General features: G+C 44.7%; 2 protein-coding genes across 4 annotated transcripts in view; both read left to right on the top strand.

The window, feature by feature from the left end:
- Window positions 1-10,419, top strand: part of ENTPD3 (ectonucleoside triphosphate diphosphohydrolase 3) — a 42,315-nt gene extending 31,896 nt beyond the window's left edge. For all 3 annotated transcript variants that reach the window (XM_077303371.1, XM_077303369.1, XM_077303372.1), the window contains 7 exons: window positions 2,791-2,941; window positions 4,374-4,533; window positions 6,628-6,858; window positions 7,112-7,384; window positions 7,495-7,605; window positions 8,167-8,304; window positions 10,169-10,419. In XM_077303371.1, the coding sequence (XP_077159486.1) occupies window positions 2,791-2,941; window positions 4,374-4,533; window positions 6,628-6,858; window positions 7,112-7,384; window positions 7,495-7,605; window positions 8,167-8,304; window positions 10,169-10,402 (1,298 nt within the window). In that variant the 3' untranslated portion in view covers window positions 10,403-10,419. The remainder of the gene's footprint in view (window positions 1-2,790; window positions 2,942-4,373; window positions 4,534-6,627; window positions 6,859-7,111; window positions 7,385-7,494; window positions 7,606-8,166; window positions 8,305-10,168) is intronic.
- A 4,658-nt stretch (window positions 10,420-15,077) lies between these two features.
- Window positions 15,078-20,801, top strand: RPL14 (ribosomal protein L14). Its single transcript, XM_077302708.1, is given in 5 exon segments — window positions 15,078-15,212; window positions 16,326-16,420; window positions 17,215-17,314; window positions 19,083-19,136; window positions 20,693-20,801. Coding segments are annotated over 5 exon segments (438 nt in total). The 5' UTR covers window positions 15,078-15,092; the 3' UTR covers window positions 20,762-20,801.
- The last annotated feature ends 3,659 nt before the right edge of the window (window positions 20,802-24,460 follow it).

Here is a 24,460-nt window from a genome sequence, read left to right as displayed (position 1 = left end):
TCAGACATTGAAAGTTGAGCAGGGTGGTTAGAATCTAGATGGGGGACCTCCAAGGGGGTTCAGGGTTGCTATTATTTTTTTTTTCTTATTATTGTTCAATTTATTTCCCACCACTTCCATTGGCAAACCACCTCGGAACACCTTTTGCTTTGAAAAGCCTATGGGGTTGCCACAAGCTGGCTACGACTTGATGGCACGTTCCATCCTGGTCATGATTTTGTACAAATTGATAGAAGAAAATCTCATTCAGTCCAGTCCAGCTGGACCTTTTGTCTGAACTGCTGCGTTGTGTTGTCTCTGCTGGGAGGAGGTGGGGGGTGCCCTGTAATCAAAGGATGCTAGACAGTGAAGTGTGACTTTCAATTGATGGGTATAAACTCCTGAACATCTCCTCTCAGGCACACAATTAGGCAGGGCTGTTTCTGTGGGAGTATTTGATGTTCTTTCTAAGCATGTGGAATTATGAGAACAGCTTAAAAAACCTTGGATCTGGAGCTCGCAAATAGAATCCTGTCTGAAAATTATTGGTTTCATGGGCCGCTTTTGGTGACTAATGAAAGGGACTGCATGGCCCACTATAATCGAAAGTGAAGTTCTCACCCTGATTCTCTCATGTGGTGGGGAATTTTTAACTTAGAGGACCACACATTTGAATTTTCCCCATGCTAAGACTGACGCTTGGTTTTCATTTTCATCTTGTTTTCCCAAGACCTCAAGCTATGCTTTGCTAAACTTAGTAAAGGGCACATCCAACTGTTTAGTGCATTAGGGGCAGTTTGAAAAGCACCCTTGTCATGGGCACTTTACCTCTGTCCTGAGGTAAACTCTGTCCTGAGGTAAACTCTGAAAACCTGGTTCTGCAAGTTTCCCACAAGGAACTGGGGGAAAGTTGACTGTAGAAGGCACCTACTGGCTAGTGCCCACATACCGCCAACACACCTCCCTCTCTCTCTGGAGAAATTTGGGCACTATTTTCCAAATAGTTGTGGTATTATTTTCTAAGAAGATGAAGAATGGATGGGTAAAGAAACAGACATGCACAGCTTATAAAAGTTTTAATACACAAGCAAGAGCTCGTTCAGTGCAATCTGTGTGACTATTTCCTTCTTGACACCATACTGGTTGAGTGTCGGACTAAGCCCTGGAACAATGGGGTTTGAATCCCAGTTCTACCCAGGAAGCCCACGGGGTGACCTTGAACCTGTCGTAGTCTTGCAAGCTGGCAGTTGTAAGGATAAAGCAAGGAAGGGGAGAATGATTTGGAGCCACAGACGAAGGCTCAATGACGGAACATCTGCTTTGGCTGCAGAAGCTTCCGGATGCTCCTCCTGGTTCCTCTAGGTAAAAAGGATCTCTGGTGGTACAAGATATGAAAGAAGCCCTGGGGAAGAGTTGCTACTCAGAGTAGCCCATACTGAGCTTGACATGTTAGGGGTCTGGCTGAATGTGTGGCAGCTTCATGTGCATCTAGGTGTACTTGTGATGTGATACACCACTTTAGATCCTCATGAGGGGGAAAATTGATGTAAATTAATAAAATAACATCCTCTCTAGTGTTATAAACTTCATCACAAGTCCTCCCATTGCCTGAACTGTTCACAGTTCACCCAGATTAGGTTTACAAACTAAACAGAAACTGGTTATTGAAAGGCCTGCCAAGGTCTGGTTGGAACAAATGTCTGGGACAGTAAAATGTACACCCAACTCCTTTAATCTCCTGCGTAAAATGCATGGCAGTGAAATGATGGTGGTGCCTTTGGGAAGGGAGCAGTATCTTCCAGTTGAGGAGCAAAGGCACTTCAGCTCTCATCAGGAGGAAGCTTCAGAGCAGATGTGGACTGAGAACACATGAAGAAAGCGCAGGGAAACCGGGCAAGGGAAACTGATGGGTCACCAAGATGGGCAGAAGCTCCAAAATAATCTGCTGCCATTGGGAGCCTCAGTAGGAGCAAAATATCTGTGTGAAAGGGGTCTGTGTGACCTCTACGACCTCAGCTACCAAACCCATCATAATCTGCATATACCTTAGGTATTGTCTACAGTGGTGTGAAGACATAAGCATTTTACTTGCCTGTAATATAAGGAATTGTTCAAAAGTGTGTTTTTATAACGGGAACAAGAATGTCATCTATTGTACTGTTCATTGTCTGCATTATTCTGCTCCACTCTTCTACTTTGTAAAATCCATTCTCTGCATTATTTTGACTGCATTTGTTTCAGTTGTTTCCCTATGTTGCAATCCCAGTCATATTGCATTGTTTGCTGGACATCCTGCTGTTGTCGAGTTTTATCGTTTGAACAGTTTATAATTCATTTTGGGTCTCAGCGAGAAAGGTGGCCCATAAATGAACAGGTTGTGAGGATGGCTGAAACAGTCTCCTCACAGGAGATATAATTAACTTCTCAGCAATGTCTGTGGAACATCAATGCAGCATCATTGGCAAGCTAAAACTATAGATCAGGGGCGGTCAAACTGCGGCCCGCCAGATGTCCATGGACTACAATTCCCATGAGCCCCTGCCAGCGAACGCTAGCAGGGGCTCATGGGAATTGTAGTCCATGGACATCTGGAGGACCGCATTTTGACTACCCCTGTTATAGATAATGCCCAGGTCTAAAAGCAGAGCTTGCATGAAAGGTAGTGCTTGTGATAGCAGTCTTTTTTTATTTGCTTAAAAGAGAAACGTTTTCTAAGCACTTGCTTTAAGCACTCATTAAACATGTCTTTCTGATGAGTTTTAAAACACACTTGGCGGGACAAGGCTAACCCTTTTAATTACCCTGTCTTAGGTCCTGGGATATCCAGCTATGGGAGTAACCCTCAAGAAATTGCTAAGCCCATTAATGACTGTATGGATAAAGTCAAGGACAAAATTCCCCTTCACTTGCATAGGCACACACCTGTCTACCTGGGAGCCACTGCTGGCATGAGACTTCTGAGGTATTGTAAAACAAAACAACAAAACAAAATGCCACTAGTAGCTACTAGCAAGGTAAAACTCTTGCATGCAGCAGGGCGTCAACGGGACAGCATAATCATTCATGACCATGCTCTTTCCTTGCCTTAAAACCCATCAACCTGTGCAGATAAATGGATAGGTGTGCTAGACCAACCCCTGTTAGTTGGAAAGCAAGTCTGACCTTCCCTGGGGCTGTTATTTATTAATGTATTAATTTATTACATTTGTATTCCGCCCTCCCCTAAGGCTCGGGGTGGTTCACATAGAACGTAAGCATCATTTTATGGATAAAATCATCTTACAGCTTCAAACCAGTTGTGATTCTTGACTAGCCTTAAAGAGGTCCCAGGAATGAATGCTCCTGAGAATGTCATAATAAATGTGGACTATGTGGCATTTATCGGATTTGCGCAAACCAGGCCCTGTGGACTGCACATTGCCACTGCTGCTTGCCGTGAACCAAGAAGAGAGGAGTTGGCCCACGCTGCATGTGGGATGTCTGTGTTTGATGCTCTGCATATACCTGTGATCATGTAAGCACAAGTTTGGGGTGCAGAGTGCAGATCAGAACCTTAAATCTTTTTGGTGCTGCCACGTGGCACCTGTGGTCTGCAACCATAGGATTTATCAGTTTGGTGACAACATTTCTGTGCTGCCTTTCCAACCCAATAGGGTCTCCAAGGATTGGTGGTGGTTGGCCTTGGGTTGTTTACATTTTAGTCTATGGACTAGAACTGCTAGCTGCTTCTAATATATGGAAAGCACCCTATTTTGCTTCCATAGAACTGGGAATCGAATACATATAAATTGTGGCTAATGTCTAGGAGAACTTCCAAGGGGAGGGAATTTACATCGATGAACAACTCCTAACCATTTTCACTTTGCTTTTGGCATGCAAATCCTTGGCTGCTCCTACTTTGGGGCACTGTATGTGCTATATTGCACATACAATCTGTGACCCTTGGATTACGTCCATGGGCAATCCACTCACTAAACATATTTTTGATGGAGAAAGAACATCCACGGTAGGCTTAAGCATATTCTTGTAAGGCCAGCAGGAGGGTTGATTAATTCCATCTGGCGGCATGTTCATCTCCCCCTTCCCCTGCCCCCTGATTCCTCACTTGGTGTTTGTGATTACTTGGATATGAGCCATAACAAGTTAATGACTTACCTGTCACGCAGTATTTTCTCTAGCATGTATTTTTCAGTGGAGACCACTGGCACCTTTGACCAAGCCAGTACCTGTTGAGTAACTGAGCAATGCATGCGTATATGAACCGGTCCATGATTGTCTCTTATTCAAAGGCTGCCCCTGCACATCAAAAATGGGGGGAGGGGGTCCACAGATTTTCCCCTCTAATCGCTAGATTGGCAAATGATGAAGCATTTTGTGTTCTGTGAATTGCTTAGGTTGCAAAATGAAACAGCAGCCAATGAAGTCCTTGAGAGCATTCAAAACTACTTCACATCCCAGCCCTTTGACTTTAGGGGTGCTCAAATCATAACTGGGCAAGAGGAAGGGGTGTATGGATGGATTACAGCCAACTATTTAATGGGCAATTTCCTGGAGGTGTGTGGAACAATCTGCATGTTTTATTTCATACTATTGTTTGATAAATCATAAGTGTTCAAAGGGATGTATGCTGAGGCTTGTATAACTGAACCTAGTAAGTAAGATGATGATGATGCACGTTTTGTTAGCCCTGCACTGTAGGGTGTCTTTTGGTGCAAAACAAATGGGAATAGTTTTAGGAACCTCTTGATTCCAAAGGCCCCGAGGCTTGGTCGCCACAGGAGGTGGGGGCACGGGTTCTTGAATGAACTATACCACTACAAACTGCTAATGGAAGATCCCATTTTCACAGTTCTAATGCATTAATAATTTATCTGGAAATAGCAATCTAGCACAGCATGTGAAGAGCTAGAGTTCTGATGTGCTATTTTTTAATTTGCAAGGGGGGCTATATGGGGAGGGACTAAAAATGTGGGTTTCCCACCAGCAGTCTGAAGTGGTACAGTCGATTCTGCTGTTTTTAAATTCTACCCCCTCATTCTGCTGCTTGTGTAGAAGAGTCATATGAACAACTGACACACTCTGATGGGTGCCTTTGTTAACAAGATTTCTGGTTGACCTTGCAAATCGATCTCGTGCATCGCAGATGTAAAGGAATCCCGTACAGTGGTTGTGTTAGTGATACCATACATTTAAAAAACCTACTGAGGAGTATTTGCAAGTTACGAGTAAACCCCCACCACCCTTAATTTAGCAGACAGTCTAAGTCAGGGGTAGTCAAACTGCGGCCCTCCAGATGTCCATGGACTACAATTCCCAGGAGCCCCTGCCAGCGAACGCTGGCAGGGGCTCCTGGGAATTGTAGTCCATGGACATCTGGAGGGCCGCAGTTTGACTACCCCTGGTCTAAGTGCTAGGTGATCCCCATTCCAGAGCAGTTAAATGAACAACTAACACACACTGATGGATGCATTTCCATATGTGTCTCTTGCCAATCTCCACTGCAGACGGTAGTGGTGGTATCAGGGAACCCTTAGAGAATAATTTGTGTGGCTGGCCCAAGAAGCAAGGGGTTTCTCCTGTACTATGGCATGCCTTCTTGTTTGGTGTTTAAGTACCAAACTGGGGACAAGCGGATCTTGCACGCTTGGGTAGCCGTTGCTGTAATGAGAGTTTTTCAGTCCCTAAACAGCCACAGTTCTGTAGTCCATCACTGCACCTCCCTACAGAGCAAAGGGGCATCTGCTGATCTCTGGCAGTGCCTCTGCATCGTGGTATCGACAGATCTCACAAGGTGGAAACCCACGTCTATACCAGAATCCACCCATCCACCCATTGCGCAGGGGTATAAAGATGGGCAGCCACGTTAGTCTGTTGTGAGGATAAAGCGGGGGGAGGGGAGAGTGATTTGGAGACCCAGGTTTGAGGCTCAATGAAAGAACATCTGCACCGGGTTCCAGGTTCAGTTCCTGGCATCTCCAGGTGAAAAGGATCTCTGGTAGTAGATGGGAAAGATGCTCTGGGGAAGAGGTAGAAGATGCGAAAGAGGAGGCCTTGGGTGTAAGAGGCCCTACCTCTTTCACTGCGAGGTGAAATCTTCTCCAATCCCACTACCTGTCACTTCTCTAATATATTACTTAAATGGAGGGGGGGGGGCAGACATAATCTGGAACAGATTCCCTCTGGGAGTGTCATTCCAAGTGTCCTCAAAGAGGAGAAAGGGTAGAGGAGGTGCTGCGTGGGGCCCCTGGAAGCACGAGACCCCTAGCACCCGTAGGTTCCCCTCTGCTCTGGCTTAAAGGAGAAAACCCCAGGAGTCATGTGGAAGTTCCTTTCCTAAAAGTGAAGGCTGAATACGAACCTGTAAGGGCACACCTGCAAGGGCACTGCATGGCTCAGTGGAGATTCTGTCGCTCTGATGAAATCGATGCCAGTCAATTTATTGCCCCCTCTTCTGTTGCTGTAATGCCTCTGTACTTCTTAAGTTGCGCAATCTTTCAAGGAAAGGATGTTCTAGTCTGTAAGACACCCACAGACAATCTGGGGAATGTGTCCCCGTGTTAAAATTGCATGATGCTTAGAGAGAGCTGGAGGGGGAACAGCACAAACCCACCACGTATGAGACATTAACTCTCCTCTCTTTATTTCTAGAAAAACATTTGGAGCGCCTGGGTCCGTCCTGAGGGAGCAGAAACGACGGGGGCCCTCGATTTAGGAGGGGCCTCCACTCAGATATCATTCATCCCCGAAGGAACTGCTGAGAATTCTAACAGCACACTAAATTTCCAGCTGTATGGTTATGACTATAGCATATACACCCACAGCTACCAATGTTATGGGCGAGATGAAGCAGAGAAACAGATGTTAGCGGCAATGTTACGGGTACGCACAGACAAATTCTGTTGGGATCTGACTGAAGGTAGATTGAATTTGGTTGTCTATTGCCGGCACAATCGCGATTACAAACATACTCAGATCCCTGTTCAAAATCAGAGGTGACTGAGCCAAGCCAAAACATCCAATTATTTACCTTGCTGTGGCAGAAAAGTACTTTTTTCCTTTCTAGGCTTAGCATAGGAAGGTGAATTATTCAAATGGATCCTGTTTTGGTTTTTGTTTCTTTGTTACCCTTCAGAATTCAGGCAGTAAATCCAGGATCGAGAATCCATGTTATCCTCGGAATTATGAAACTGTTTTCACAATGAAGCACTTATATGGAAGCCGGTGCACGGAATTTCTGAGGCCCGAGAATTACAACCCGAGCCATCCTGTGAGAGTCGTGGGAATGGGGGACCCGCCTCTCTGCATGGAGGCCGTGTCTGCTTTGTTTGATTCGACAGCTTGCAAAGACAGGGAGGACTGTTCATTTAATGGAGTCTACCAGCCAAAAGTGAAAGGGAATTTTGTGGTGAGTTTGCAGACATGAATATTTTTGCAGCTGGCTCCCTGTTCCCCCCCACACACACCTGCCAATTGGAACCATAAAATAAAGCATCTCTTCTTTGGCTTTATTCATAGGCTTTTTCGGGATTCTATTATACAGTCAATGCTCTGAATTTATCAGGACAATTTTCACTGGATGAGTTCAACTCAAGCCTCTGGTCTTTCTGTGCACAGAACTGGGTCCAGGTATGTATCAGTATCCTGTGTTGGATATCAACTATAGATAGTACTCACTATCTATAGGAGCCAGCTTGGCGCAGTGGTTAAGAGTGGTGGATTCTAATCTGGTGCTTGATTCCCCATTCCTCCACATGCAGCCAACTGGGTGACCTTAGGCTCGTCATAGTCGTGTAAGAGCTGTTCTCACAGAGCAATTTCTCACAGAACTTTGTCAGCCCCACCTACCCCACAGGGTGTCTGTTGTGGGGAGAGGAAGAGAAGGCAATTGGAAGCCACTTTGAGACTCCTGGTAGAGAAAAGCGGCATATAAGAACCAACTCTTCTTCTTCAGTAATATCAGGGCTCTCTCAGCCCCACCTACCTCACAGGGTGTCTGTTGTGGGGAGAGGAAGGGAAGGTGCCGCTGATGTTCATGGACATCATGGTCATAACCCTAGTCATGATCAGCCAAAGTTGAGTGCTTAGCTTTCAAAATACAATTAATAGGATTTAAAAAAAATGTATGACATACACTCTGGTATTATATATTGACTGACTTAGTTGTGAGTGTTCATTTTGATTTTTCAGCTTCCCTTTATGCTGCCTAAGTTCGAGGAAACATATGCGAGATCGTACTGCTTTTCGGCAAATTACATCTATTACTTGCTTGTGCGTGGGTATAAATTTACTGAAGACACATGGCCTCAGATCCACTTTCAGAAGGAAGTAAGTTTTAAACTCCCCCTCCCGACAAACATATAGTGGAGGGGCTTGAATAAGGTCTTGAATAAAGGCCAGGCAGGGTCTCATGGGAATTGTAGTCCACAGACATCTGGGGAGCCACAGTTTGGCCACCCCTGCATTAGGCAACGTCAAGCAGCAGATCTGGATACATTCTGCCTCTCCCATTCATTCCGTGGGGTGGGGGAGTGTCTGCTAGGGAACTTTTTGATGGATTGTGCCTCATGCTAATTATTGAGCGGGTGAAGACGCCATTTGGATTTTTAGCCTGAGGAACCAAAATGTCAGGATCAGGATTTGGTGCTTTGGCTGCCAAAGAAGTTGTTCGCTCCCGAAGCGGTCAGGGCGTGGGGGGGGGGGGGGGGAGAGGGGTTCGTGTGCTGCCTGCTTCGGGCGCAAATGGCCACTTCAACCTAGTCAGGATGGCTCTGACTATGAAGAGATGTGAAGCAGTCATCTGGAGTCGCTGGTTCTGAAAACGTTCCTGCTTTCAACCTTGAACAAGGAGCACCAAAACATTGATTTGGGTGTGAAAACATCAACATGCCCCTTCTCATGTAATATGGGGAGAACCGTGACGTTTCAGCCTTCTGATTCTGTGAAAATAATGTGAGAACAACAAGATTGAGGCCATACAATGCCCACAACCACCAGTTGACTCTGGCCACATGTCTTTGACAATTCACAACATGAGACCCTTCAGACCCTGTAGGAGGAATCCACAGTGTGCCTCCCACAACTGGCATAAGGAGTTAGACAGCTGTCCCACTGGCTGACCCCTAGCCAGTATAAGTTCATGCAGCAGCTTTTTTTTGTGCCCTCACCACAAGAAATGGGAGAAATGGTGAGGATCAGCTCCTATTTTCTGTGGGAGGTGCACCCAAGGATTAGGAGTTGACTCTGCCAAGGGCTTAAAGGAGTCATCTCCACACTGATCCCACCCTTACTAAGTTTTGAGTGGTTCTTTTCATAGAAAAGAAAGAAATGGTGTATTCTGAGTCAATTTTTCAGAGGCATGGGCAAGGCCACCCTGTATTGAGTCTGCCATGAAAACGCTAGAAGGCGTCACCCAAGGGTCAGAAATGGCTCGGTGCTTGCACAGGGGATACCTTTTATCCACCCTGACTATGATGGTCCAAGCTAGCCTGATCTTCTCAGATCTTGGAAGCTAATCAGGGTTTGTACTTGGACGGAAAGACCTTTAAGGAAGCTAAGGGTTGCTACGCAGAGGCAGGCAATGACAAACACACTGTTCTCCCACAAAGTGGCCTTAAGTCAGAAGGCCTTGGGGATGAATTTCTGGCAGATCTTATATGCTACTACACTGCGGTGTTCCCCAAGGCACAGCAGTCAGGGATACAAGTCATCTTCATTGAGTGAGCAGAAAATTTTTTGAATGACATTGCAGAATGAAGAACTTTTTTCTCAAGGCAGTGGGAGAACTGAGGGAAGGAAATGGGCCAGAGCACATGACCATGAGGTGGCCAAATGCCTTCCAATTTGGAGGCACCCCACATGCTTTTACTAGGCTTGCTAAAAAAAATCTTCTGGCAGCTGGCCCGTGCATGTGCGTACTTCATAGAATGATACAGTTGGAAGGGACCTCCTGGGTCATCTAGTCTAACCTCCTGCCCTATGCAGGACACTCACAGCCCAATCGCTCATCCAATGTAACCTGCCACCCTCTTGAACCTTCACAGAATCAGCAACTCCATCAGATGGCTATCTAGCCTCTGTTTTAAAACTTCCATGTTCACCTGCACAGAGACCACTAGATGAACAATTACAGGTAAGTGCAGCACTGTTTTCCTGGTGGCAGATTCTGATGTGAATGTCCTCTATATTTTAGGTGGGGAACAGCAGCATCGCCTGGTCCCTGGGCTACATGCTTAGTCTCACCAACATGATCCCAGCTGAGAGTGACCGGGTCTGGTTGCCTGTGAATCCCTCTCTGTTTGCTGGACTTCTTCTCTTCTTCACAGCAGTGGCGTTACTGTGTCTAATCTTCCTTGTGTACTCATGTGTTGTGTCACGCATGCACAAGAATACCTGCCATGTTGAACATGTATTTGCTGCAGAATAAAATAAGCTCCTAATGAAGCTCTGAACTTAATACTTCTTTTTGAAAAAGCAGTATTTTATTTTAAAAAATACTGAAGAAGCAAAGAAAACCACAGCATGACAACCTAAGAAGGTGCATAGAAACACCCAAATACATCTATTACCTTCCAAAACGTTTGTGGTCCTTTTGAAGCTAATTAAAACACTACTTGTTCTTGGGCAACAAGAAGCAGCAGGCACCTTTACAGCCTCTAGGAAAAAAGCCCATCATAAAAGGCTTCTAGAAGGGAAGCATGAGGATCAATCAAATGCTTACTGTCAGGAGCTATAGACTGTTGTAAGTGGGGGCTCAGTGGCAGAGCACCTGTGTTGCATGCATAAGGCCCCAGGTTTAGTCCCTGCCATCTCCAGTTAAAAGGAGGAGATGGAAAGTGATGCGAAAGACCTCTGCCTAAAACCCTAGATGTGGGTGGGGCAAGGTAGGGCTTTTGCCCAGAAAGGCTTTTGATTGGCTCCTGGAAATTTGATTGCCAGCTACCAGCACAGTACAAGGATCTTTGCCGTGTGAGTAAAGTTAAGCTGCTGCAATCGTTTTGTGGCTGGCTCCACTTCTGCACCAGCCATTTAGTGGGTACACCCTCCACAACTGTGTTGGGACTCTTAAGAGTCCCACAAGCTCAAAATGGTGAGAAACTCCTGAGTAGACCATCTTGACCTTGAGGGTTTGATAGCCTAACTCAGGATAAGGCAACTTTACATATGTGGTATTCCCTTGTGTAGAATGGGAGGGAAGGAGATTCTAAGCCACTTTGACACTCCTGGGAAAACATCAAGGACATTGTCATGTCACAAAAAATCCTGTGCCTTGTTTATTGGTATCATTCCTAGTTTTCTAGTCCCTTGTACACAAAACTGCAGTACACACAGTACAGTCCTGCAGTAGAATAAGATCCATTAAGGTTAATGAAGTTTACTCCAAGGTCTCCAGCACCTAGGGGTGGTCCAGCATTTTGTGGCCTCAGAGACTGCAGAAGAGAACAAATAAAGAAATGAAGCAGTACGGTATTATAGCAAACCTGAAAGAAACAATAGTATTTGCTTATTAATCCCAAAAAGGAGAGACATCTAAATATATTGTTTATTATATTTATATACTACCTTCTCTTGCGGCTCAGGGTGGTTTACATGGAACATGGGAGAACGTAGGAGTAAGTATAATACAATTCAGCAACAGTGTCAAATAAAATAACAGTTAACAGCAGTGGTTTCAACAATATCCCAATAGCTAATTGTAACAATATGAACCTGATTAACTATGATCCCATGGTTGGTCAGTTTGTGGCAAAGCAAATGAACCTTCTGACCTCCACAGGATAGCCTGGTTGCATTTGTGAGCAGTCTGAAAACTCAACTGAAAAACACACAGTGCTTCCAAAAATAAGGTGACCAGATTGTCCCACTTTTGGAGGAACATCTGGGGGTACCTGGCCAATTGTACTTACGTTGAAATTAAAATATATATATTACAATACTATTTTTGCGTTCTATGCGTTCTATGAAGCCTTTTGTTGCTCCATATAGACCAAATTTTAAATCAAGAATGGTGTCCCGCTTTACCAATGTTAAAATCTGGTCACCTTATCCAAAAACCGCTTTTATTTTAGAACAGCTTTGTGAGAGCTGACCTCCATAGTTCAAGTGAGTTTGGGGCCAAAGAGCTCCTATGGGAGAGAACAAAATAATATACACTTGATCTCTGTGGATCACACAGAACCAAAGTATAGTGTGCACATGGGTAAAATAATGAAGCAAGACAACCTTCCAGCAGCTCATATTACAGGATTGCTTACAAATATGTGGCCAATAATTCGTCCTAAAATAAAACCATGCTTCCTGCTACAAGAGTCTTCTCAGTTTATATAGAAAGGTCAACTTACTAGCTGCATAATGAGCAGGGGTCCTGAGGTGAGCATCTTCACTCTTTCAAGACAGGGATGGAAAAATTTTTGCTTGCTCACCTGTGTCTGATGCACTCATGAAAATCAGAGTACATCTATGCCCAAGTTCCAGAAGAAGTGGGCAGAGAGAGATATATACACTACCAACAGCAGAAAAGGCTGGGGGCATTTATTGCCAAGAGAGGCCAGAAAGCCCTGCCTTTAGCAGAGAAGAGTATCATGTTACATTGCAGAGAATGGAAGAAGATAAAAGTGTAAATAGACCTCAGCAGTTGATGAATGGGCAAAGTTGATGAATGGGCAAAGTAGGACAAATCTGAATGGTGCACCTGTAAACAGGAACAATTCGTTTTTGTAATGAGCTAATTGCAATATTCTAGAGCCTCAACCTTGAGTGCCCCAGTGCAACCCTAGATTCTGCCCTCCTGAGCACGCTGGCCTCCATGGGGTCTCTTTCGCAGCTTTTCCTTAATCTGCTCGGTGGCTGTTGGGTGCTCTTTTCCATCACTTGTTTTGGTTTTATATTTAGGATTTATGAATGTATGGTGTTTATGGCATTGCTTTGACTTGGAAGTAGGCTCTGGTTTCACCCAGGAAAATCCAGTGGCAAAGCCCCACTGAAAGTACCCGATCCAGTGTATGCAGAATTAACTTTCTGGTCTTAAAGAGGAACCACCTGGACCTCCTCCGCTTCATCCCCTAAGCTTAGCCCTCAGAGGTGGGCAGGCTCTCTCAGCGGTGGCTGCGGGGCTCAGGTCCCGCCTTCACCAGGCTGCGAGGAGAGCTCCTTCCTTCCAAAACATCCATTTTCTCCAGAGGAACTGATCTCCGTATTCTGGAGACGCACTGTAATTCCGGGGGGGGGGGGATCTCCAGGTCGTGCCTGGAGGCTGGCATCCATCCTTGAACGAGCGACTGCCAGCAAGGCCACCTGACCAGTCACCTCCGTCGCAATCCCGGCTGGCGCGCCAACCTTGTGCGTCATAGCGCCACCGCCTGGCCAGAGCCGTAATTCTTCCCTTAATTTCCACAAGTGCGCATGCGCCTCATTAGTCGCACTAGATAAACGAATCCGGAGTCACCCGCTCCCCATTTCGCCGCCTACGCATGCGTACCACCGAGGCGGCGGAAACGGCGCGTGCGCGTTTGCACACTTGTGCGGTTTCACCCTCGTCAAATCCAGCGAGGCTCCGCCTCTCCGCCCCGGTTTCGCCTCTGCGCCTGCGCACTCAGCGCACCCAACCGGAAGCTGCGCCTTCTCTTTCCTTTCCGGTCGGCTCGTGGAGTGGCCATCATGGTGAGCGCGAGTGTGGCTGAGGCCTACTTGGCGGCGCTTTTTCTTCATGGGTTTCGGAGCGGGAGGAGAAGAATGAATGGGGGGAGAGAGAGAGTGAATGGGAGGGGGGCACATTCTGGAAAGGCCTAAAGCACTTCGGTCTCCCCCACCGGGCCTACCCTACAGCTGCCTCGCGTGCTCCTATGGGGTGCGGGATGGGGGACAGATGGGTCGCATCAGGAGCACGCGAGGCAGCTGTAGGGTAGGGCTGGGGGGGGGTCGAAATTCTGAAAGCCTTTGAGGAATGTGCCTCCCCCCCACCCCATTCACGCACTCATCGGGGACCCGCGTATGCATTCTTAAGCAGGTCTCTGCATGACCCAGGATAGATTCTCAGACGGGCATCCATGTTGGTCTGAAGCAGCACTACAAAGCTTGAGTCCAGGGGCACATTTAAAGCCAATAAAGTCTTATTTAAATCTATGAGCTGTCGTGTGCACATATTTTGGAATGGAAGTAATCAGTCCATGCTTATAGGCAACATGTAAATTGACGCACAGAGATAAATAGGAAAAACTAGTGATTTCGATTTTTTTGTGCTCACTTGAGATCGAGTGGCATGGGAGACGTTTTGGATTCAGTAAAGGAGAATAATGAGCAATTGTGACCCAGGAAGCTTAGCTTAACTCCTCTCTGCTTTATCGTTGCTCCATGTGGTAGGTTAGCTTGAGTGCAACTGTTCCAGGAATCCCCAGTGAGCTGATATGAAGGACATTCTGTGCTGGGTTGTTAATAGTAACAGCATTGCTTCCTTCATCACATGCGGTGGTGGGAAAGATTGCACTGGGAGAGAGGTAGAGAGCCAGGCTGTCTCCCCCACCCCAATGGCATCCTCTCATTTGTGTGCTGGGCAACTGATCTCCCAAGTGAAGAAGGTGCACTACAGTGCAGTACTCTTAACTCCTGGCTTCTAGGGGGCATAACTTTGCTTAATATTGCACTGTTAACCATTCAAATAATTGAAACTGCATTACATGCATGTGATGCCACAGCACCTTCTTGCAATTGCTTAGATATATCAGCAGGTCTTTGTTCTTGTCACAAAGTGCCCAGGTATATGTTTCCCTCTCCTTTGTTCTTCAATGAGCCATTGTAGTGTAGTAATGGCTAGGCTACAATCTGTGAGATTCCCATTCTGCCATGAAGCTAATTGGGGGACCCTGGGCCAGTCATTTTTAGCTTGGCCTCCTTCCAAGGGTTATTGTGACAATAAAAAGAGAGAAACTTCTCTGAGTTCTTTGGAGGGATAAAAAACGTAGATATATACATTTCACTAAACCTGTTGTTTTTTGGAGTTTCAGGAAATTCTGCATTTAATATTTTGTGCTGTTTCAGGCCTAATGTTTTTCACTGCTGGTGTGGTCAGAGTTCACATAATTCTGATATGTGGCTTGCAATATGAAACTTGAAAAAATTGTATGTTCTGTCCCATTTAGGTGTTCAAACGCTATGTGGAGATTGGCCGAGTGGCCTATATTTCCTTTGGGCCACATGCGGGCAAACTGGTAGCAATTGTGGATGTTATCGATCAGAACAGGGTAAGTTTGGAATGCTTCAAGATCAGAGAAGAAACTGCTGTCTATTTTCCTAGTGATCCATCTTCTCCCTGCATCAGCTGTTTATATTTATACTTGTTAGATGTGTTTTAGAACAGTGGTCCCCAACCCCCAGTCCAGGGACCGGTCCCAGTCCGTGGATCAGTTGGTACAGGGCTGTGGCTCCTCCTTGTCCTCCTCCCCAGCAGCTGCCTCGGGGGCTGCCCTGCCACCAGCTCACCTTTGGTGTTCTCCAGCGGCCGCCATGGCTGGGGCTCCCCAGTGGGCGGCAGGAAGTCAGGGGCGCCGATGGGAAAGCAAGCGGAGCAGGGGCTCAGGCGGCGGCGGTGACGTCCCTCAGCAAAAGACTACCCCCCCCCCCCCAGGCCTCAGTAAGATTGTCAAGCATTGACCAGTCCCCAGTGATAAAAAGGTTGGGGACCGCTGTTTTGGAATTGGTAGGCTTATGATGCCCGAGAAATTGACTGTGTACCAATTTAGCTGATAACAATCTCTTTCATAGTAGTAGTAGTCTCCTTCAGGCATACTTATAGCATTGATAATATGTGTAAGGTTCCTTTGGCACGATAGTTTTAGTATAGCTAAACTTGCAGAAAACCATGAATTTGGTCTACCTCCCTTTCACCAGCTTCTTCGCTGCCTTATCCCACTAGCTGGGGACTGTATTTCTTTTTCTGAATGTGTTCTACAAATTTAAGACTCAAAAACATAACCAGTGGAATTCTTATGTCAGACCATGAACTTGGTTGAATGGTTATTTAATTATTTAAAAAAAATATTTATGTTGATATTCTGGTTTGTGCCACTATGGGGTGTCAAAAGAAGTGATGTGGACTTCAAGGTGAAGTTTGTCTTTTGTAACAATGGAAATCATCAGTTAAATATAAAGGGAGATAAAAGGAAAGTGGAAAACTGATGCGATTTGGCTATCCTTAGTTAAAAGTTAAAATGTTTTCAGATTTCCATTAGGCTAACTGGATTTTTTTTGTATTTTTTATTTAGCAATTAGTATTTTTTTCTGTTGAAGAGAGGGCAAGGGTTATGTCTGGTATAGTGTTGAGAATGTAATCATCCATTTTATCCTCCCATCCCCAGGCGTTAGTTGATGGTCCCTGCAGTGGTGTCAGAAGGCAGGCTATGCCGTTCAAGTGCATGCAGCTAACTGACTTCGTTCTCAAATTTCCTCACAGGTTAGTTACTCTGGTAGCCCAAAATCTGTCTCTTGACATTTAGAGTAATATATTGAGTTGCATGCATTATGATCACTGCTGTAGAATAGGTCGTATAGTTTTTTTATGTTCCGTCCTGCCACAGGGCATTTTGTAACGTATTAACATTTTATTTATGTCTAAAATGAATGTTGATAGAACATTTTAGAAAATAGCAAATGTCTTCTCAGGGTGTCAGACTCAAAACTGTCCAGATACAGTCCTTATCCGGTATATTATGTTCAGTTTTCTAAGCAAAGCTGCTTTCCTTTTGTTACTGTGAATAAAACCAGTGCATTATCCCAACTGGAGTGAGTAAGTACGGCATACGGTCAGTTGAATTCAGGTAGAAACCTGTCCGAGACAGCCAATTAAGCTAAACAATGTGCATATGAGAACTTGGGTTAAAGATCTCAAGTTTACAAGTAGATGCATGTGCCATGTCACACATCATACTGATAAAATGTGTTTAGAGGGTTTTTTTTTAAGGCATTGCTAGTTTCACCAAGATGGACTAATATGATACAGTTGTGTCTTTTACAGACCTGTACTGTGACATAATCATAGATGTAAGGATAGAATTTAAGGAAGAAATTGGTTTCTATTGACTTCTGCCATTTTACTATTACTTTTAAAGAGGAATCTCTGGAGAGATTTTAAATCCACTTTAGTGTCTGGCATGACTGACTTTTTAAGACTGATTTGTAAAATGAAACCAGAAGCCTCTCTTTACAATAAGAAATGTGTGTCTTTTTCTTTTTCTTTTTTTAATTTAGTGCTCGCCAGAAGTATGTCCGTGCGGCTTGGGAGAAGGAAAACATTAATGAGAAGTGGAAAGCCACGAGATGGGCACAGAAAATTGAGGCCAGGGAGAAGGTATGTTTTGAAAACAGCATAAAGTAACACTGTTGAATTGTTGCTGAAGTAGCTGCTTGAGCAACTCAAGTTACACAGGTGACTTCAGTAATAGAACAAAAGGTTATTGCTGTATTATATTTTGATCTTGCTTTTCACCCAAAACTAGTTTCCCAGAACAGTTGACATGAACTAAACGCACACCCACCCATGCTTAGGACAGTTCCATAAATATGTTATTCAGAGGGGATTCTTTGGTGGCTGCTTTCTGCCTTCCGTTTGTTAAGCCCTGTCAGTGGAAATTGTGAGCTTGGAGGTGCCTGATTGCTGACTGTTCCCTCAGTAGATGAAAATATTCTGCAACTGAAGGCATTTGCTCTCGATGTGCTGGCTGTTTGAAGCCTTTTATAATGATGTGATGCTTGAACGTCTGGGAAAGGCACTATATTGTGTCACATTCAAGGACACATCAATGCTCTTTATGGTGTAACTGATAGGGTTTTGATGAGTCTTGTACCTGTGCTGTTCTTAAAAGCTTTTTGTGTACGACAGCAACCTCACACAGCAGTTAGAGGATAACAGAAACAGTAGAGCATATTGTGTTAAAGTTAGGCATCTGCTACTATTTGTATTCTAAATGTTATAATTTGACCTGTGTTCCCTAAACTGCACTGGCTGCAGATTGAAGACCAAATCAGGTTCAGGGTGCTGGTTCTTACTTTTAAGGCCCTTAAGGGTCGGGGACCTTCGTTCTTGCAGGACCACCTCCTGCCTTACGTCCCCCAGAGAAACCTGTGGTTGAGCATCCAAAATCTGTTCAAGATCCCCAACCCCAGAGAAGTGAAGCTGGCCTCAACCAGAGCCAGAACCTTTTTAGTCTTGGTGCTGGCCTGGTGGAATGACCTCCCAAGTAATGTTAGGACTAGGGTTGAGCGCTTTGGCATCTGAAGCATCGTTCATGCACGAAGCAACCAGTAGTGTGGGGGGGGGGGAGGAGGTGTGGGCGTTGGCGGACGCACACATGCATACGCAGAGCTTTCTGCTTTCGTGTTTGCGCCAGCTGGTGCGCCACACTGCCACGGTGCTAGCTGCTTTGCCCAACCCTACTCAGGACTCTGCGGGATCTAAAACAGTTCCACAGGCCCAGTAATCCAGAACTATTCCACTGGGCCTATGGTTGAGCCCTACAAAAACATCTACAGAGTACTTCCTAAAACTGGCCTCCCAGTGGGCAAATACCTGTAGATACTGGAAATGACCATCTGCAAGCCATGTAATTACATTGGTATGGAACATTGGAAATAAGCTATGTGCTCCTAGATTTTTTATATATATTGTTTTAATTTAATGTTTTAAACCTAAAATGTTTTAACTTTGTTTTATGTACTGTTGCGAACCCCTGGGGAAGGGCAGCGTAAAAATAGAATTGAATTATAAATGAATGAAAACAGGTTGTCAGTTTTAGCTTATGTTCAATCACTGGGGGAGATTTTAAATAGTTCACTTCAACTTGAAGTGAACACCTCCATTCTGATAGTCATTTTTGCTTTCTGATGGCAGTGAAATCATCAGAAATAATCAATTTTAGCGGGATGGGACAATTCTACACAAATTGTCGTCACTCTTTCAGAAGAATGCCCCAAATGCTATTTGGAAAGAATTTGGGTTTTGTTGGGTCTTCAACAATTGTTGGATTTTCAACCTGTAATTTCAGGTTATTTTGTAAGAATGTTTAAAGGTCTTGTAAATTAAATTTTGATTTTGTTCATGTTTGAAAATCTTCCTGTAGAAAGCCAAGATGACAGACTTTGATCGTTACAAGGTCATGAAGGCCAAGAAAATGGTGAGTAAACGGGATATATATATATATGTTTTAACTTTCAGTGTCACTTTGCATTTATTTTCTAATACACAGTCTTGGGGCTAGTTCTGTTGGTTGCTTCCTTTTCCATGTGATCAGCTTTCTGTAATTATAGTAAGAAACAGAAATGTGAAAATGCAGCCTATGAGTATAGCCTGGACACAACGTAGTAATGTGAATTGCTGCAACACTGCCTGTTTGCATCCCAGTTTAGTCTTCTGTTTGTCTAGATGACAGTGAGCAAGCATGATTTCCAGCCCAGGACATGGCTGAAAAAGCAAATAACCATCAAGCAGTTCTTAGCAAAACAAAATGAAATATGCACCTTGTTATCCCTCAAACACGAGAGCCTCTTGTGGCGCAGAGTGGTAAGGCAGCAGAAATGCTGTCTGAAGCTGTCTGAAGCTGTCTGCCTATGAGGCTGGGAGTTCAATCCCAGCAGCTGGCTCAAGGTTGACTCAGCCTTCCATCCTTCTGAGGTCGGTAAAATGAGTACCCAGCTTGCTGGGGGGTAAATGACTGGGGAAGGCACTGGCAAACCACCCCGTATTGAGTCTGTCATGAAAACACTGGAGGGCGTCACCCAAGGGTCAGACATGACTCGGTGCTTGCACAGGGGATACCTTTACCTTTATCCCTCAAACGCCTTAAAATTTGATAACTTGTTTCCCCTTAGTACAGACTTAATTCTTAGCTAGTTCTCAAGGCATTTTGAACTTACAACTGAGAAAACTGTTCCTTGAACTTTTGTGATTCAGTCATAGATGCCAAGGCTGGATAATATAACATGACTGCCTCCGAAGGCAGTGGTGAAATTCTTAAACCTTCTGGATGTGTCTGTCAGGGGTTAGATGTACCATCTTTTCTTTCATTTACCACAACCCTAAGTGACATCCATTTCTATTTCTATTTGGTTTTGTGTGTGTTACTGCACTATGTGAGAAAAGCCCTTTCATTTTTAATACGGCGGTGTGTCCTTAACACTGTCCTTAATATTATTTGAACTAAGCTATTGTGCTTGATTTGAGCATTTGGTTCCATTACTCATTTGTTCCATTACTCATCAAGTCCTTGAGCTGTTACAGCCCCTGTTCTTTTCTGCTCATTCAAGAGAGTTAGAAGCTTAAAAATGAAAACTGAAACCCCACTTTTCTTTATCTAGTACATTCTTATGTACACCCTTTAAGAGTAAACCGCTCTGAGCCTTCAAGGAGGGCGGTATAAAAATACGAACAAAAGAAAGAAAGCTTGTGCAATGTAGTGGTGGGATTCAAATTCCCCACTCTGCTATGGAAGCTTGCTTAATGACCTGGGGGTGGATGGCAGTCACCCACCCCTCAGCTTTACCCTACTTCACAGGCTGGTTGTGTGGAAAAACTGGAGGAGAGAATGCTGGAAGCTGGTTTGGGTCCCCATTGAATTTTTTAAAAACCCTCAAGGCAGCTTACGCATACTTTCAAATCCCAAATGCAAATAGTGAGTGATAATTAAATTGGCTTCACTTATTTTGCTTTTAAAATCAACTTTTCTTGTTACAGAGAAACAGGATCATCAAGCATGAAGTAAAGAAGCTCCAGAAGGCCGCTGCTCCTCCCAAAAAAGCATAAATTCTCTGCAGTCAAATAAACTTCGTTTATATACACCTACCATGATGACACGTGACTTTTTAAATTGCTTTTACTAATCTACTGAATAAAAGAGACATTACCTTTAAAGAGCAATTGAACAAGAACTCCATTCTGCTGCTTCTAAATACATTGACTTTCAAAATGGAGGGTTTGGCTGAAACAATGACGGTGCAAAACCAATGACGGTACAATGTGCGATTTAGGGAAAGTATAGTGCTAGCAAATCCCATTGAAGCGTAATGGTACTTGCTCATGTAATTCTGTGCCTATGTCCTATTGTGTTTTTTTGGAATCAAATTAACTGGATATATCCTCTGAGATCCGTGTCACAACTAGGGTCAGGCACGATGCCCGTATGGATTCCAGATCCTGTTCCCAGGACTAGCAAGTACGAAAAGATAGATAGGTCTTTTATTTCCCCCATGCCATTCCCTACGTAATATGGCACTCAGTAGCCTGGGGACAGACAGGCTATTGTAAACAGTTTCAGCATGAAGTGTTCAGAAAAAAATATATACTTTCTGGTTACATTTGAGATACGAATGTCATGATTACTTCAGACTTAGCAAGCGGAGAAGTGCTTACTGAGGCATCATTTCAGAAAATTACTTCCCACTGCGTATGTGGGGGATATAATTACAACTTAGTTACAAATCCTGCAAGTAGTTTATCTCCAGAACGTGTCCAGATTTCTTGAGAAAAGAATTAACAGTTGTATAGAATTAGCATGATTTTAACCTGCTTTGTCATAAACATTTTCATGGGCTAATGGCTGTTCCTCGAATGTGAAGAACATCCGTAAATGCTTCCAATGCAAGGTTTGCCAAAGTTCTCTTGCACAGAGCTGATGTAGGAATAGAAACTAATCTTTCAGTATTAATAACCAAAGCTTTAGCCTGAGAGGCCCTGTTTGTGTTTGACATCCTGTTTTGTATGTTGCACCCTCTTTTCTGTGCGCCTAAAATAGTTGATGCCATCATTATATTTCATGCAACTCAAAATTAATCCTCTGAAGACATTTTCCATGCTATTGTTGCTCTCATCATGCCGAGGTTATGGGACCCCTTTGAACAGGGGTAGTCAAACTGCGGCCCTCCAGATGTCCATGGACTACAATTCCCATGAGCCCCCTGCCAGCGAATGCTGGCAGGGGCTCATGGGAATTGTAGTCCATGGACATCTGGAGGGCCGCAGTTTGACTACCCCTGCCTTTGAGTTTCCTGCCAAATGAGCTCAGTGACATGTTAAAGGGGGTTTGTTTGTTTTTTCATTGTGTTGCAGTTCCGTGAATGAATGCATTAAGGCGCACTGCAGATTCCAGTTCAAAACTTGAAATCTTGTATGTTACAGTAATGAGAGAAACCTCTTGGCTAAGTAGGCTTGGGTTTCAGCTGTGGTTGCCAAAATCCGGGGAAGCTCAAACAACATCTGGTTTGGCATCTGCTAGTCCTAGGGTGGGCGAGCCATTGAATTTGCCAGGGAAGTTCCTGGTGGGTCACTGTGCTGGAGGTCTGCTGGCCCTTGGAACAAAGAGAGCTTATACCAGGGCTCCAGGGACTACTTGGCTTGTACCTTTAAGTAGCAGTATGGTATCAGTGTCTTCACCAGTTGCCTCATCCTGCATCTGGGCTCATTAGTGGTATGGAAGAAGACAAGGAGTGGAACAACACACATCATTGATATCACTGGCTGTGTCTAACCTGAGATGCCTTTGCAGTGCTGGCTTTACGGCTGGGAGGATTCAGTTTGTTTGCTTATGGGCCATTTCAGCTTGTCAGTCCACCCCTGAATGGTGCATACTGTCATTGAGCAGGGAATGTTTACTTTGACTGCTGCTGGCAGGCCTCTGAATAGGCCAATAAATTCTGAAGACAGTGTAGGCTCTTCTAGCTTATAGCCCTCGTCTTGTGCTCTAAATCTTTTTGGGAGCAAGAATAAGATATGCAATTCAGAAAAAAAATTGGCCATTGAAAAACACTCAATTTCCAGTTTTAAAAAGTTATCTCTGTTAGTGACAGTTCTTTACCATGTGGCAGCAAGCTCTAAGGCCTTCTGTCGCTGCTTCTGGAAGTTAATTTAGAGATGTTCAGTAGAATTTATTCTCAAATATGCACAGGTCGGACCCCAGTCCAATGGGCTTGATAGACCACTTCTGCCCAGCAGGTCAATAGAGTGGCTGATGGCTTGCGTAGGGGAATTACAACTTGACATGATGTAGATTGCATCAGTAATGCCACAATGGAAGCCTTTTCCTATAGAAGAAGAAGCCTTTTCCTATAAAGGGTTGCCATCTCTCCTTTATAAAACTTTTAAGTTAAAGGTCATAACAATGTACGTGTGAAGAACCCTGATTAAGATATTCTCTAAGGGAGATGCAGAGAAAAGACAAAGGTAAGATACATTTAAAAAAATCCATTGTTTCAGAGAGGGACTTCAAAGGTGCATCCTGGCTCTGAATAGCTATTAAAAACAGACTGCTGTTCTGGTTGGCAAATCGGGTCTTTTTCTCCCAGTTGTGCTTGCAGACCTGATTATACCCTGATGGGGAAGAATCTGACTCTGTGACCCTCACTCTGAGAACCGTGCTCCCCCCCATCTTCCCTCCCCAGTGTCCTCAGCCAGAGTTTTCTTAGTGGTTTGGAAATGCCCTAGAGTTGCCAGCTCCGGGTGGGAAAACACCTGGAGATTTGGGGGTGGAGCCTGGGGCTTGGGAAGTGGAAGAAACTCAGCCCTAGAGTCAACCCTCCGCATGGCCTTTTTTTTTCAGGGAGAAAGTGATTCCTGTCGTTTGGCAATCAATTGTAATACCAGGAGTTCTCCGGGTCCCACCTCGTGTTTGGCAACCCTAAAATGCCCTAACATGTGTAAAATATGTGGGATGTTGGACTTGCCCCCAGTTTCGTAAATAATACCGCATTTGAGGAAGCAGGTGATGGCTACGCCACCAGGTGGTGCTGTTTATCCCTTTAAAAAGTCATCTTTCAAAGGCTGGTTTTGGGCATAAAGGTAAAGGTAAAGGTATCCCCTGTGCAAGCACCGAGTCATGTCTGACCCTTGGGGTGACGCCCTCTAGCGTTTTCATGGCAGACTCAATACGGGGTGGTTTGCCAGTGCCTTCCCCAGTCATGAACGTTTACCCCCCAGCAGCAAGCTGGGTACTCATTTTACCGACCTCGGAAGGATGGAAGGCTAAGTCAACCTTGAGCCGGCTGCTGGGATCGAACTCCCAACCTCATGGGCAAAGCTTTCAGGCGGCTGCCTTACCACTCTGCGCCACAAGAGGCTCTGGTTTTGGGCATAGGCAGGGTTAAATTAAACTAAGGAGGGTAGGCTCAAGGGCTAGTAAGTCCGTTTATTAACCACAGGCTTAACTACTGTTTTGTGTGATGGGTGAATGCAGACATTCAGCAAAATCCTCCTGGTCTAGAGAGAGAAGGCAATTAACCCAGCACTCGATCAAGGCAAACCAGGGTTTGAGTGACCATCTGTGAATTAAGTCCAGGTTTTGCCCACTATCCATAGTTAAAATAAGTCAGTGTCCAAATGCCTGAAGTGGAAGGTCACAATAAAAAATTTGGGAATGGGCTGTGGCTGACTTCCAGAGTGTCTGCTTGACATGCACAAGGTCCCTCGTTCAATCCCTGACATCTCTGGTTAAAGGGATCAGGTAGGAACTGA

The sequence above is a fragment of the Paroedura picta genome, chromosome 11 (assembly GCF_049243985.1).
Source record: "Paroedura picta isolate Pp20150507F chromosome 11, Ppicta_v3.0, whole genome shotgun sequence".
Taxonomy (NCBI): domain Eukaryota; kingdom Metazoa; phylum Chordata; class Lepidosauria; order Squamata; family Gekkonidae; genus Paroedura; species Paroedura picta.
Note: the sequence above shows the minus strand (reverse complement) of the source record. Positions and strands in the feature narration are given on the sequence as shown.